Source organism: Dipodomys merriami, unplaced genomic scaffold, assembly GCF_024711535.1.
Source record: "Dipodomys merriami isolate MVZ:Mamm:240054 unplaced genomic scaffold, mDipMer1.0.p SCAF_120, whole genome shotgun sequence".
Lineage (NCBI taxonomy): Eukaryota > Metazoa > Chordata > Mammalia > Rodentia > Heteromyidae > Dipodomys > Dipodomys merriami.
The window spans coordinates 3297896-3313530 of NW_027202494.1; the positions used below are offsets into that span (position 1 = coordinate 3297896).

The window sequence follows — 15635 nt, forward strand, 5'->3', positions numbered from 1 at the left end:
ACATTCCGTGGGTATCAGATATCAGCTGCCATTGTGAAACAGGTCTGCAGAGATCCGATAGCAGCCTGCCAGTTTCAGTCTCTGATGACAACACGGAAGCTCCCGGGTCTGAGGACCACAGAGGATGCTTCAAGAGGCAACATCACCTTTACAAGTAGGAAAAAATAAAAGCTGAAGGTGAGAAGCACCTGTCTAGCAAGCACGAGGCCCTGAGTTCAAACCCAGTGCTGTCAACAAAGAAAGACAGACATGAAACCCATTTCCATTGGTCATGAAAAAATGAGTCCTCGAGAGAAGTACATCCTTGAAAGTGTGTGCTTTTATTTTTAAAAGTGAAACTGTTGGAGAGTTCTAGTGCATTAAATACTGGAATGCAAAAAGAAACTGGTCGGAAAGTGTTGGAGGAAGATGTAATCTCATGGGTTCACCTTTGTGCAGACGAAATCGGAAGGGGACATGCCAGGAGCAAAAGGCTCAGTCAAGGTTACAGGTCTGACCTTGAAAGAACAAAATAAACGGAGGACTTCTTCCTTCCAGCCCTGTAAGCTTTTTCACAACACCACGTTGACTTTTCATAAACAATCATTTTGGTTGAGACAGTCTCTTCTGATTCATTATAAGGTAGTCTGCAGACGTTTTATTGGGTAAATCTGTCATTTGTCCAAATCTATATATAGTTCTTTTCTTTCCGAAAAATGTAAGCTCTTCCAAACTGCTGAGTCAAACAGAGAACATCTCAGTATTTCTGAGGCTTGAGGGTTGAGTCAGTGCTCTTCACAGCCCTCAGAAAAGCATCTCAGGAACCAGGGAATGAATGAAATGGCAATGAAGTTTCATGAAAGTAGGTACTGCCTCTCTCCATGCTGTATCCTCTTCAATATACAACCATTTGCTCTTCCTTGAACAGCCCTAGTGCATACCCAACCTCAGGGCCTTTGCACTGGCTATTTCTCAATCTGGGAGTCTGTTCACATTTTTTAAATTTAAATTTAAATTTTATTGTCAAGATGATATGCATAGGGGTTACAGCTACATAAGGTAGTGAGTATATTTCTTGTCAAACTTGTTACCCCTTCCCTCATTTTTCTCCCACTCTCCCTCCCAATCCCTGCCCCGCCACCCCCTCCAGGAGCTTTTTTTTTTCTGTTGAGCTCTACCATCTGTTCACATTCTTATAACTTGCTTTCATTCTACTTAAATGAGAGCTCAGCTAGCACCCTTCTAGATAATGCCTCCCTTTAACCTGCTTCATTTTTTCATTACGTTTAATTACTATCTAAAATTACATATATTTGTCTGTGTATTACCTGTCTACTCTGATGACAGCACAGGTATTTATGCAGCTCCACAGGGTTTATTTTTCTGTGTATTGCTAGACTCTAAGATGATGTCTACAATAATAGTATGTGTTCAATAAATGTTGAATGAATGAATGAATGAGCGATCTGTTTCCTGAACCTTTCCATCTCTTGTTGCCTAACCTAACTATGACAGAACCAACTTGGAAGATTGTGAACTATTAAAAGTGTGTTGAAGGACCAGAAGTGGAATGTCCCAACCTTAAACTAACAGCTCTGGGCATAGATGAGCTGTTTTCAAATGGGTCCAGTGCCAGAATTATGCCCTGCCCCCTGTTGAAGATTGGATTTTAAGGTTAATATTGAGGACTTCTTTAGCACACATATGTATAGACAAACTTTTTTTTTTTTGCCAGTCCTGGGGCTTGAACTCAGGGCCTGGGCACTGTCCCTGAGCTCAAGGCTAGCACTCTACCACTTGAGCCACAGTGCCATTACTGGCTTTTTCTGTTTAGGTGGTACTGAGGAATCAAACCCAGGGCTTCATGCATGCTAAGCAAGCACTCTACCACTAAGCCACATTCCCAGCCATAAACAAACATTTAGAAGAGGATTTTCTTCTAGTCTGTGGTTTATCTTTTTGTTCTGTAAGTGGTGTCTTTGATGAACAGACATTGTAATGAAGCTCCATGTATTGATTGTGCCTTTTGTGTCTGGCGCATTTGTATTCTGTTTAAGAAATCCTGTGATCAAGACATCTTCCTGTGTTTTCTTCTAGAAGTTTTTTTCCCCCTTCCCCTTCCACTCAGGTCTGTGATTCTCCTGAGCTGTATAACATTTTTTTCAACCCAGCTCAATATTCACTTCTTCAGAGACCTCTACGAATTCTTCATCATTCATTCATTGAACCAAAGTTTTCAGCACCTACCAGAGGCCGGGCACTTGCGGGAGACCACAAGCAATTAAGGTCAGCACTTGATTGAAGGAACTAATTAGCTACTAGGGAAGGAGTGGGCTTGAAGATAAATGCTATCTAGGAAGCGTTAATTTAGTTGGAAAAGATGATGTGGCCTGCTTGTTCAAATATTCTGTCCGGGGTAATCTTGAACAGAGATTATGTTCCACTGCACACCAGCGACCTTGTCCTTAACAACCTCCATGGGTGCCCATTTTCTTCAGGTGGAAGTTCAACTTCCTGCCTTTGACGTGTCTCACATCTGGGGCCTCCTCTCACCTCATCACCCACATCCCCGCCAACCTCCCGCACCAGCCCACCCGTGCCCCTGAATGGAAGGAGCCAACTTGACAAGCTTGCTCTGGATGCCTGCTTTGCCCTCCTGGGTGGCTCCTTCTCCAAGGCTTTGGTGCCTGGACACTTTCCATTCGCTGCTCTCCACGTCAGTCACCTCTGCAGAGCCCCTCCCACTCTGCTCCTTTCTGTCTCACTGGAATCAGATTGTCAGGTTCAAGTCCTGCTCCTGTCACTTTCCAGCTCTCTTTCTCTGGCAGTTAAGCAGATCTTTTGAGCTTTCAGCCTGTCACAAGGCAGAACTCCAACCCCTGCTCCCTGCAGCCTTGCGTGGGATGGATGGATGGATGGATGGATGGATGGATGGATGGAAGTATCCAGGCACAATTAATTGATCAGTGCAGGTGTAGCATGTGCTAAGTGTGTGCGCGGTAAACTGTATCTTGAAAAGACACAGTTCTACCTGTCTTGCTGATGACATTTATCTCTTGATATATGGAGGCCACTTAGTTTTCCTGGAATAACTGTTTCTGCTAATGGTCCATTTGTGGAGCTCTTCCTCATGCCAGTCCCAACCAGTCCTTGCAAGCCACCTATAAGTCCTGTCTCTCAGAGAGGTGAGCCCTGTCTCTGGCTGATGTCCTCAGCTAAAGAGTGGAGGAGGCAGGATTTTGGGTCCTTGTTTTCTTTGCAGAATTTGGGACCTGTCACGGCTGGTGGCCTCTTTCCTGGCATCCTTGCCACCCACACAGTGGTCTTGGTTAGTATTTTGTGAATGTTTGAATCTAAGAGACCAGAACCTATGCAAGGTTGTCTGAGACAAGCCTGGGTTTCTCTGGACTGTCAAAGTTCTGAATGTGACCCTCCAATTAATCAGAGGCCGAGAGCGGGCAGGAAGATAGCATCTGGGCAGGGGACTGTTTTCAACCTTTCCCTCTTGGGAAATGGTGGTTTCAACATCAATAATTTGTACCTGGTGGCTCCAAGGCGTGATCTTTAATTGACAAGGCTGCCTTTCCAGAGGAACTGGTTGTCACTTTTCACAAAATTTGCCCTATTTAATGAAGCTTTTGCTTGGGTGTCTACTCACCTGCCAGTTCTTCTATGGCTTTAGCACAGTCCTAAGCTGTTGAAATAACCATGTGTTCCAAGGGGCTTGAGAAGATCATCTTCAAGAAGATTCTGGAAGCTTGGCCTCTCCAGCTCCACTATAAATTTATGAAGAATTCCTGGCACGTGACACACGGAGACAGGAAGTCAACAAGCCATTGCCAAGTTCACCATCTGAGGACTTACATCATACTGGGCACTGGGCTAGGCCTTGGGAGGGAGAAAGAAAGGAGCCTGAGATTCAACTCTTGTCTCCAAGATTCACATCTTCTCAAACCAACCCAAGAGACAAGGCTCAAACATAAGCCACAAACAACTGATTTGGATCAGATGGGGTGTAGGGTAGATACATCCTTTCCCAAGACTGGTGGGGAAATTGCTTTAATATTAAAATAAACATGAGGGAAGAGGGGATAGGGAAGAGTTCATAGAGGTGGTAAATTTTATGTGAGTTAATTATATTCTTGGATGGAACTATCACATAGAACCCCCTTCGCACAAAATATACACTAGTGAAACCAAGTTATAATGCAGAAAATCAAGTATGGAATGGCATGGTCTATGCTGCAACACATGTACTCACTTTATAGTAGGCTCTGTTTGTGCCCACCTCCCCTATGCCCCTTCTTGTGTGTCATCAGAGCATCTTGATGCATGATGTTGACAAATACTGCCACTGACATGGCTCACAACTGGACTTTCAATTCAGTTTTTCCACCACCCAGTGCTATGGTGACTTCCATCAGTTGCCTGAATGTACTTCTTTTTTTTTTAGTGTGTGTGTATGTGTGTGTGTGTGTGTGTGAGGATTAGTGTTTGTGTGTGTGTATGTTTGTGTGTGTGCATCTTGTCACATGGTAATTGTGAGAAGAAATGTTTATGGATTTCAAATGAATGGATGGGACAGAGAGCCAGATGATCTATCACCACATAGCCAAAAAAGTTTATCTTCCCTTTATCATTAATACATTGTAATTCTATTTCATCTTGTGCCCTCAAATTAAAAAAAGCCATTTTGTACCCTCAAGTCAAAAAATGAAATCTTGTACACCATAATCAAAGGAACCAAAGTTCTCTGTTTCACCTGTGAGGAAAAATTGAAGCCACAAGAAAGCATCCCAGGGCTGCCATAGATTCCTGGTCTTTCAAGACTATGAGAGACTCGATCTACGTTGTTGTAAAGCATTATGAAGTTTTGATCTTTTGTTTTATCTTTTGTTTGCTCCTGTGAAATGCTTCTGCCTGGTGTGACTTGTCAGTGTGGGTAAGCTCTTATTATTATTATTGTTATTACAATAAGAAAGCTCAGTCCCTGCCCTGACCTGAGAGGATATACAAACAATGTGCACATGGCTGTCCCTCCCACAGGAATTCCAGTGGCAAGTCTGGGGCCTCTTGTCTGCCTGAACCAAATGACAGATGGAAGAACACCAAGGTGACCTTCAGGTATCCCAGTCCCAAGTCACCTGCAGTAGGGGCAGGGGTTGCAGGTACAGAGAGCTAGGCTACCTCCACTCCTATTGGAACACAGTGGCTGCATTTGCCCTGCGGAAACACTGGTAAATCCCAGAGGCTGTATATCTGAATTGAGCATAGACAGTGTAGACAGAAAAGGGCCCATGTTGAGGACCCTGGGAATGCAGACCGGAAGTTGCTTGAATCTCCATTACAGGAAGCTGTGGGAAGTACCACTGACTGAGGCTTCCATCTTGGATTGTGGTCAGAACCAAAGCCTTCCTGGGTCCAGCAGAGAGCTTGCCTGCAGTTGCTTCTTGTAAATGAATGAAATATTTCGAGAGAAGGACAGATTCCGACCTAATCTTCTACCTGAAGGATCTGTCAACCCCAAAGTTGACTTTTAGACTTGGACAACTAGATACCCTTATACAAAAGAAATAAGATCTCTACCTTACATTAGGTACATAAATTAACTCAAAGTAAGCCATAGGTCTAACTGCCAAAACTGTAAAATTCTGAGATGGCATGGAAATAATTCTTTATGACCATGAATTAAACAGTGGTTTCTTTAATACTAAAAAACACAGGTAATAACTTCATGTGAATTTTTAAAACTTATATTGTTCAAGAAAGTGAAAAATCTATTTATGGAATAAGACAGAGTATTTGAAAAATCACTTATGTGACCAAGTTACAACCATAATATGAAAAGAACTATTGCAGTTCATCAATAATTACTCCAGTGACAGAGTAGCAAAGGGATTGGGGCACTGGTGGTCCCAGCTGCTATGCCTAGTCAGGAGGTTTGGGATCTGGAGGATGGTGGTTCAAGGACAGCTCAGATAGTAAATTTTGCTAGGCTCTATCTCCAAAATAAGCAGTAAAAATCAGGACTGGAGGCTGGGCAATGGAGGCTCATGCCTGTAATTCTATCTACTGGGGAGGCTAAAATCTGAAGATTGCAGTCTGAAGCCAGCCCAGGCACAAAAATCCATGAAACTCTTATCCCCAATTAACCACTAAAAACCGGTGAGTAGAGCTATAGCTCAAGTGGTAGAGCACTAGCCTTGAGGAAAACAAACAAACAAAATCTCATGGGCAGTATATACGTCCAGAGTTCAAGCCCCAGGATTGGCACCAAAAAGCAGGACTGGAGGTGTGACTCAAGTGGTAGAGCACCAAGCAAGCAAGCTCAGTGCCCTGAGTATAAACCCCAGTAGTAGCAAGGTTGCTGCCAGTTCTTGATTGTCTTTGAAGTTGCTACTGGCTATTTCTCTCCAGATTACACCAGTTCCCCTTCTTACTTCAGGGCAGTTCCACTGAAACCATATAGAATTCAGTATTCAAGAATTTATCTTCAGCTCCAGTCTCAGGATTTAAGCCCAAACCTTTGGCCTTTCAAGAAAATACCCTAAATTTTATTTTTCTATTCCTTAGATTAGAAATTCTAAGTTGAAAAACTTAGCCAAAGAAAATAAATCACCTGGCCAGGCAGGTCCTGGTGGCTCACTCCTGTCATCCTAGCTACTCAGGAGGTTGAGATCTGAGGATCATGGTTTGAAGTTGGCCAGGACAGGAAAGTCCATGAGACTCTTATCTCCAATAAACCACTAGAAAACTGGAAGTGGCGCTGTGGCTCAAGTGGTAGAGCACTAGCCTTGAGCTGAAGAGCTGAGGGACAGCTCCCAAGCCCAGAGTTCAAGCCTCATGACTGATGGGAGGGCGGGGGAGGGGGTGGCAGGGAGAAAGAAAGAAGAGAGGAAATCACCTGCATGTGTGGTAGGGGGTGAACTCAGGAATTTCAGGCCCCAAAGTGACTCATGGGGCTTTATTTATAATGGTCAAAAATGGGAAAGAACCACAGTAGAGCATGCCCATTTAAAGAATTTAATAACTGGGAAAATACTTGCATGATATATGAAGTTTTAAAGGTAGATTATAAACTACAAGCCGGTGGGTGTATTATAAACAGATCACTTACCTGTAGACTATACACTGGGCAAAATACTGTAACAAAACCACACCAGAAAGCTATCAGGGGATTTCTTTGGGGAGGAGGGAGGGGACTCTGGGTCTTCCTTTGCCTTTGGTCCCGACCCTTAGCTTCACCTCCACCTGCAAGGAGCAGCCCTTGGTGGCTACTACCTCTGGCCAATCAGGCAGCTCCAGAAATCCCCCCCCCAGGAAGCCTGTCCTAACTACCAGGAAGGAGGAAGCCTTGCTCATTCCCAGAGGACACAGTGCTCCCACATCTCTCCTTTGTTCTTTGTGTCTATGAAAATATCCTCCCTTTGCTGGGGCTTGACCTCAAAGGAGGCTTCCTGATGTGGCTCTGTGTGATTCTCTACGTGGTCTCTGAGTCTAAACTTCTGGGGGAGGTTGGAGCGTGGAGTCCTCACATCTCAGTACTCTTGGTTGAGGATGGCTTTTCAGTCTACACATGCTGCTTTGCAACAGGGAAAACTGCATTTGGCCCCTTAAAAAAAGAAGGGATCAGCTGGGCGCCAGTGGCTCACACCTGTCATCCTAGCTACTCAGGAGGCTGAGATCTGAGGATCATGGTTCAAAGCAAGCCCGGGCAGGAAAGTCCATGAAACTCTTATCTCCAATAAACCACCAGAAAACTGGAAGTGGCGCTGTAGCTCAAGTAGTAGAGCACTGGCCTTGGGCTGAAGAGCTGAGGGACAGCGCCCAGGCCCGGAGTTAAGGCCCCATGACCGACAAAAAAAAAAAAAAAAAAAGAAAAGAAAAGAAAAAAAGAAGGCATCAAAGGTGCTTTGTGACTGGGCTAGTAACCTTTTTCAAGGCATAAGTGCTATGCCAGTAACTTTGGTCCAGGGGAAATGAATGAGTGTGAATAAATACTGCAGGGCATTTAGATTTTCCCTGTGTTGCTTTGCCCACATATCTAGCTTATCCTCTTAGAGCAACCTTTGGTTGGAAATGGAATGATCAGACATTTGAGGGCCTACCATGCACCTGACAGTCTGATCTTAGAACACTCATGAAATGCTATGGCTCAATCAAAGCTGTAAACAAACCCAGAGTGATTTTTTTTCCCCCTACAGAGCTTCCTGGTCCCACAAGCAGCATAAACAAGGAAGGCTCAGAGGAGAAGACGGATGGGGCTACAGCTCCTGCCAGAAAGGATCATACATCATAGCTCTTACTCTGGATTGTCTGTATATGTACAAAATGGAATGGAATCCAGGACCCAGATGAATTGAACAGTTGGCTGGGACTTTTCTGATTTTGAAATTGAGAATACAAGACTTAGTATTGCCAGTCTCCCTCATCAGTCTGGCATTCTACCTGTCATCTTAAGGTAAAGAAAGCACGGACATAGTTTTCTTCCCTGCAGTACTGCACCCTTCTTCACAAGTAGTTCTGGGTTTGGTTTGGCAATCACGCTTGCTTAGAAAAGAGGTGGGAGGCACCCTGGCATTCCACCCTCCCCTCAAATATTTAGAGTAGATAATGGGTGTGTGAGTGACCTCCACATTTGTCAGTTCTCTTCCATTCCAACCACCAATGGCAGGCCTCCACCATGTTCTTTTAGGCCTCCATTAGAGTTGGTATCTCCCTCAATCCGGCTTCTCAAGGCTGGAGTTGCAAAGAGTCCCACAGGAAGAGTAACTGGTCTTTGTTTATGCCACCATGGTGTGGGTTTTTGTTGACTATACACTGAGAGTGAGGTGGGAATGCTGATGAAAGGGTTTGTGAGGGCAGCGGAGAAGGAAGAGGGAGTTCAGACAGGCCAGAGGAACCATCACACGAGGGTCACTGGGTTCTCTGTGGATTCAGCTCCTATGAGACGTTCAGTGAACCTTCCATCGTTTATGAGGAACTGAGCAGTTAAATCTGCTTGCTGGAGAGAACTCATTCATTCAACAATTATTTGAGTGCCTGTCTTACAGATACCGAGGATAAAAGAGCACACAACTGGGGGAAGGTCCAAAGAATTCTTCTATATGAGAAAACGCAATCCTAAAAGGCTAACACAGTGTAAATCCATTTATCTAACAGGTCCAAAATGATATTTTACCAGTGGTGCTTAACAGAGATTAGGGATGAGAGGGGGTTAGTGGAAGGTGGGTGTGGTTATAAGAAAACAACGAGAGGGATTCAGTATCTTGACAGGCAGTGAATACAGGCACCTATCACTTTGATACAAGTGATCACATTGTCTATAACTATACACACACACAATGTGTGTACAAGTAAGAGGGGAACTCTGAATATAATTGATGGATGGTGTCTCCAGTGTCAAATCCTCCTTGATGTCATACACTATAGTTTTTCAGAATGTCACTACTAGGGAAAACTGGGTAATGTTGACTTTAGAGTTTCCTGGATTGTTGCTCACAGAATTGTCTTAGAAATTCCAATTATAAAACAACTAAGCCTGTTTGCTGTTGGCTGATGCCTATAATCCTGAATACTCAGAAGGCTGAGACCTGAGGATCACAGTTTGAAGCCAGGCCAGGTAGAAAAGTATTTGAGACTCTTATCTCCAATGAATCACCAAAAATCCAGAAGTGGAAGTGTGGTTCAAGTGAAAGAGTGCCATCCTTGAGCACAAAAGCTAAGGGTGAGTACAGGGTCCTGAGTTCAAGCCCCAGTATTGGCACAAACAAACAACAGTAACCACAACAAAACTAACTTTCTGGTCTAATGGAATCTACATTTTAGTGGAAGGCAAGTATGGTTTGATGGTAGTTACAGGGCAAAAGTCAAGGTCATCCTGGCCATCTCTCCCCTTCTCTCCCCACTTAGTCTCCTTCACTTCCCATCCTTGAGATAAGACACTGAATCTTTCCTGATGACTAAATGGAATTCAGACTCAGAAAGTGGGGGAGGAAAACAGGTAGAGTCAGAGCTTGGACCCTGGCTGCCCCCGTCCCATGACATGGGTTTTATGATTGGGAATTATTCAGTCTGCTTTGGCTTATTGAGCTCATGCTCTAGGTACCTACTAGACTTTTGGATGAGACTCAGATGTCTGTGGGGGTCCCAGTTATAAAGTAGGACCCCACATGGCCTGTTCCTAATCTCCTGTATTTCCACCTTGTTCTGAGACCCACCATCTCCTTCTACTCTGCTCCCACACCTGGTCCATCTTGGAGGAATGTCCCTTCCTATCAGACACAGAAGTAGCTAACTGGTCTGATTTTTGGGAGCAGGCAACACTTCTTCATGCCAGCTCTGGTTGTGGTCCTCAATCCCTGATTCTGACGTTTGTGCCACAGCTCATCAAGCTAATACCCAGCACGGTCACTCCTCTTGAAAAGGGAGAGCCCCACAGCGGTCTGACCACACAGTAGAACGCTGTGCTGGCCACAGACCCATCAAGTCCTGCAGCTCCTCCTTGACGACCTTAGAACTTCAGAGAATGAAGCCACGTAAAAATAAAAGGTCTGGACAGACTTGAAAGTTTTTATTCTTTTCTGTTACGCTGTGTCTTGCAGGGAATGACCACAAAGCAGCCTGCCTTCCTGACCACATAGCTTACGAACAGGGAGCGCAGGCTGAGAAAGCTACAATGCCACACCCATGGTTTAGTCCATTAGAGCAGAGAGGAGAGCAGCAAAGAGGAGCAGGGGGAAATATTTATACGTCTTGTCTCTGACGTCTGTGGATGCTTATTCTAAGAACAGAGGTAAGATGATTTAACACATTTCAGACGCGTCGTCTTTAAAGGAAAGGGACTTTCATAAAAGTGCTAGATCTAGCCCAGGAAGATGTAGAATTTGAAGCTTTAGCTGTTTTCTAGGTTTCTACAGCCAAACTGAAACACAGGAAGCAGCTGGCTTCTCACCATAGGCTCCTCACAGCGCCCGAGGGAAGAAGAATCACAAAATGAAATGCACAGTCAGTCAGCAGAGCTGGGCATCGTTACCCTGATGCTCTTCTCCCAGGGCCTGAGCCCAGCCGGCTCCTCAGGCCTGGGAGGCTGCGTGGTGGTCTGCAGCCGTGTCCTGCTGTGCCTTGGAAGGGGACTGATGCCTTGTGTCCCAGTCTGTATCCGGGACAAACAAGCCATGGAGGTCCAGGTGCATCTCCACAGCAACAGAGGCGCGAGCCAATTCCGTAAAACTTTTGGCATCCAGGATAAGCAGAAAAGGAGGCTTTTGGGGATCAGTGGAAACAATGGCTGATAAGATAACTCCTTTGGGAAACAAAAAGAGATACTTTAGTCTTTTCCTTTCTCCCCGCCTCCCCCCTTTTTTTGGTTGGTTGTGGGGCTTGAACTCTGGGCCTGGGCGCTGTCTCTTAGCTCTTCAGCTCAAGGCAAGCCCTCTACCACTTGAGCCACAGTGCCACTTCCAGTTTTCTGGTGGTTTATTGGAGATAAGAGTCTCACACACTTTTCTGCCCAGTGTGGCTTTGAACCACAATCCTCAGATCTCAGCCTCCTGAGTAGTTAGTATTACAGGCGTGAGCCACCGATGCCTGGCCTCTTCTCCCTTCTTTCTTCTTTCCTCCCTTCCCTCCCTCACTCCCTCTCCTTCTTCCTTCCTTCCTTCCTTCCTTCCTTCCTTCCTTCCTTCCTTCCTTCCTTCCTTCCTTCCTTCCTTCCTTCTTGTGGGAATGGAGCCCAAGACCCTCAGCTCTACAAACAGAATCTTCATAAGAATACAGTGGCTCACGCCTGTAATCCTACCTCCTCAGGAAGCTGAGATCTGAGGATCATGGTTCAAAGCCAACCTGAGCAGGAAAATTACCCCCCAAAAAGTCGCAAGTGGTGCTGTGGCTCAAGTGGTAGAACATTAGCAAAAGAAGCTCAGGGACAGTGCCCAGGCCCTGAGTTCAAGCCGCAGGACTGACCAAAAAAAAAAAAAAAAGAATAGCCATGTGTCCTTGTTCCCTCTGAACTCATGTGTCTAATTTGCTCAAGAGATAGGAGAATGTGATAGTTGTGTGGGGGAACTAGGGATCAGAAGATCTGGATCAAGCCCTGGCTATACCCTTCCCTGTCTCTTTGAACCTCAATCTCTATATCTGTCCAGTGAGGAGGATCTGCAGGGTGGACTCATAAATTGTAAGTGCCTCACAAATTGTCACATGTATTGAAGATTTTCCTACTGTGTATGAACTCTTGATGATAATCAGCCTGGGCATGCCCTCAGGACAATCCCGGTCCTTTAGCTGAAGACTTCTTGGGCTACGTGGCATTTGATTGTTTTTTGGGGTAGTACTGGGGTTTGCGCTCAGGCTCTCGAGCTTGCAGGCCGGGGCTCTACCAGTTGCGTCACACTCCCAGCCCACCACGTGGCATGCGAGTGAGTCTAATCCATCTGTTCCATCTGCAGCAACACGGGAGCCCCAGCTTTCCCTCTGTGAAATGAGAGCACCTCAGTGCTTGGTGCTCGTTCTCGAGACAGGCAGAGGGTTAATGAAATCCTGTATGCATGTTCAACAACAAATGGCTGAGATTCCTTCCCTAGGCTCCTGGCTCCTAGTGTGCTTGAGCACAGCTGAAGTCAGACTGGCCCGTGTTCAAATCCCACCTCTGTACCTACGGGCTGTGTGACCTTGGCAGGATCTCTCACTACCAGCCTTCCCTTGCCAAGACAAGGGTCACACTTCCCCCTCATGGAGAGAATGTACGGGAAGTCCCTGCCCAGCCTCCGCAGGGATTTATGCCAATGCCCCCCCACCCCGCCCGCCATGGAGATGGCAGTGACACCAGTCAGCAGGAAGACAGGCCGGGTGGAAAACCACTCCTTCCCAGCTGAGGGAAGAAGCTGGCAGGCTCCGATTGCAGGCCTGCCTCTGCTGCAGGTGTGGACAACCCCATGGGTGGCTTGGCAGGGCTGCGTCTCCACCCACGGTTCTTGTTAGCTGCCTTGGCATCCCCTGGGCTGCGGGCAGGGTATTTCTGAGGCCAAAGGACAATGTAGAAACCCACAGCATTTCTAGGGGCTTCCATGAGATGTGTACACACTTAGAAGTGAGTTGGTTAGAAGTTTGAAGCCAGCCATTGCATCAGAGTAGGAGAAGTGACACTGAAAAGGGTCTTTGTGCAGAAAAGAATTTAGCCTTGATAAAGACAGGCCTCGCCCGTACTGGGCGTCCCCTCTAATCTTCTGGAGGTCCTACCCAAGAGGCTTTGGTTCACTGGAGGCCTCCGGCCATGTCAGATAGTCCAGCCTCCACTGGGCCTTATGGTGGAGCCATGGGCCACATACATGGTCTCAGCTCAACCTCTGCGGGGGAGGTTGAAGACTGAAGGCCACCCAGGTCCTCACGACCAAGCCTCAGTAAAATCCTTGGATCTGAGGCTCTGGTGGGCATCTTTGGCTAGAAGTCCCTTGTTAGCACTACCTACGATGCCATTCAGAAAAGGGTGGCTAGGCTCCAGGCCTGGTCTCTCCTGGACCCTGCCCTGAGGGCTTCTTCCTTCTGCTGATTTGCATCTGTATCATTCTACTGCAACCAGCCTTCGCCTTCATTGTAGTGGCTTCCCAGGAGTTCTGTGAGTCCTCCCAGCTGTAGAACCTGAGGTGGTACCGCAGACCCTCAGACTTGCTACTGATGTCAGAGTGGTCTTGGAATCTCCTAACGGGCAGCCTTGACTCGGACACACCCGGACTCCATAGCCGGTGCCCCCAGCTGTGCAGTGCCCACCAACAAGGCCCATGTTGGGGGGAGGGGGAGGTCAGGAGCAGGGAGCAGAGTCTTACCGTCATCCTCGTCCTTGGCACCTGGCGTGGGCACAAACAGGGGTTCCGCTGGCCAGCAGCTCTCCTCGCCCCATTTTAAGGAGGACTTTGTGCGAATGTCATATTTTAGTATCTGTGCATCCAGAGAAGAGAAGCATGCGATCACTTGTCTGAGAAAAGGAAGGCATGAAGGCCACAGAGGGGTGAAGATGCCAAACTCAGTCTTTTGATGTCAGCCCCAAATGATATCTGCCTCTGATCAGCTCAGTCACACACAGAACAGCAGTGACTTCCTTCTACTTCCGACACAAAACTACAGAGCTCAGACTGCACACCGAGTTTCAGGAAAAGCCTGAACTCAGCTGCCATTTGCCGCTACACTGCAATGTTTCCTGTTTGAATGACTGTGGTTTTAATACCAGCTATTCAAGCAGAAGACAAAGCCTTTGTTGCTCTACAAAGTGAAAGCCTGCCTGGGGGAGGTGGTTCAGAGGTACAGCCCTCGTCTAGAATGCACCAGGTCCTGGTTTGGTCCCTCAGCACCATTACCAACCCCCCCACAGTGCAAGTCCTCAGGCCTCTCTAAGCTCTCCTGGTCCTTTTCCCTTAGGGTGTAGGATTAGTGGGGAGCGGCTTGGGGTGTGTGCATGCGTAGGTGGGAGCCTTCTACATTTCTGCCTAGTTTGCATTTTTCACATGAGGATTTATTTGAAAATGCAGATGTTAGGGAAAAGCGAGCACTGTAGCGCACCTCACGCCCCACTGAGACATAGCAAGTGTTGACCTGGAGCAGCTTGAAAACCAAGTCCATCCTCTACAGCACACTGCTCCAGAGCATGGTAGTCTCTGGAAGGCAGAACTGGAGTTCCCCATGGCAACTTGTATATCCTTGGTGCCAACTCAGTGTGGCACACAGTTGGTACCCAAGAAATTAATCAGAAATGAAGAAACGCATGCGTGAACTCCAATCAGGTCTTCTCCCTGGGCTTCACCTCCCTCTCTAGATGGCTCACCAGTGTGTCAGATGCACACCCAAATTGCCCTCCTCCTGTGCGCTCCTTTTGGATCAAGGCCACCAGTATCAGAAGGTGAGAATTCAGTTTTTCAGACAGAAAAGATATTGCTGCGGAGTGAGCCATCTATAAGCACAGGGCTTCATACCTTGGTTGGGATTGGACTCCACTGAACCTCAGCAGCATAGATATACCGGTATGGCTTTCCATTGTGAGCATAATTGATCTGAGGGAGCTCCAGGCCTGGAGAGAAATGAGAAAGGATGAAGCCCCATCACCAAGAGGAGAAAGGTTGGGCTGGGAAGGTGGCTCAGTGGTAGGGCGCTTGCCTTGCATGCATGAGGCCCTGGGTTTGATTCCTCAGCACCACATAAGCAAATAGAAAAAAGCCAGATGTGGTGCTGTGGCTCAAGTGGTAGAGCGCTAGCCTTGAGCTGAAGAGCTGAGGGACAGTGCCCAGGCCCAGAGTTCAGGCCCCATGACCAGACAGACACACACACACACACACACACACACACACACACGTGAGAAAGGTACCTGGCTACACACCTGGTTGGGCCTCCATTACATGGAAATGGGCCCTAGCAGGATCTCCTGACCTTCATTCAGACCCATATTGCATCAAAGGGGGTCAAAGACAGGGGAGGGGACCTCTGATAATGACCTTGGCTCTGTTAGAAGGTTCAGAAGCAAGGTGCCATAGTCCTGGGTTTTTAAGTATATAAACATCTGTAATTATCCCAGATAGAAATCAAACAGAATTGCAAGACTAAAATCAGAGGCTACTGCAATTTTTTAAAAAGCTCTTTTTAAAAAGGAACGTGCACGCACACACACATAT

At 46.6% G+C, this 15635-nt stretch overlaps 1 protein-coding gene across 1 annotated transcript in view; it reads right to left on the reverse strand.

The window, feature by feature from the left end:
* Positions 1–10531: 10531 nt before the first annotated feature.
* The window catches only part of LOC138823553 (beta,beta-carotene 15,15'-dioxygenase-like), a 29977-nt gene continuing 24873 nt past the window's right edge, over positions 10532–15635 (reverse strand). The window contains exons 9-11 of the mRNA XM_070016943.1: positions 14943–15037; positions 13803–13914; positions 10532–11284 (exon numbers count right to left, since the gene is read on the reverse strand). Coding sequence (XP_069873044.1) covers positions 11055–11284; positions 13803–13914; positions 14943–15037 — 437 coding nt within the window. The 3' untranslated portion in view covers positions 10532–11054. The remainder of the gene's footprint in view (positions 11285–13802; positions 13915–14942; positions 15038–15635) is intronic.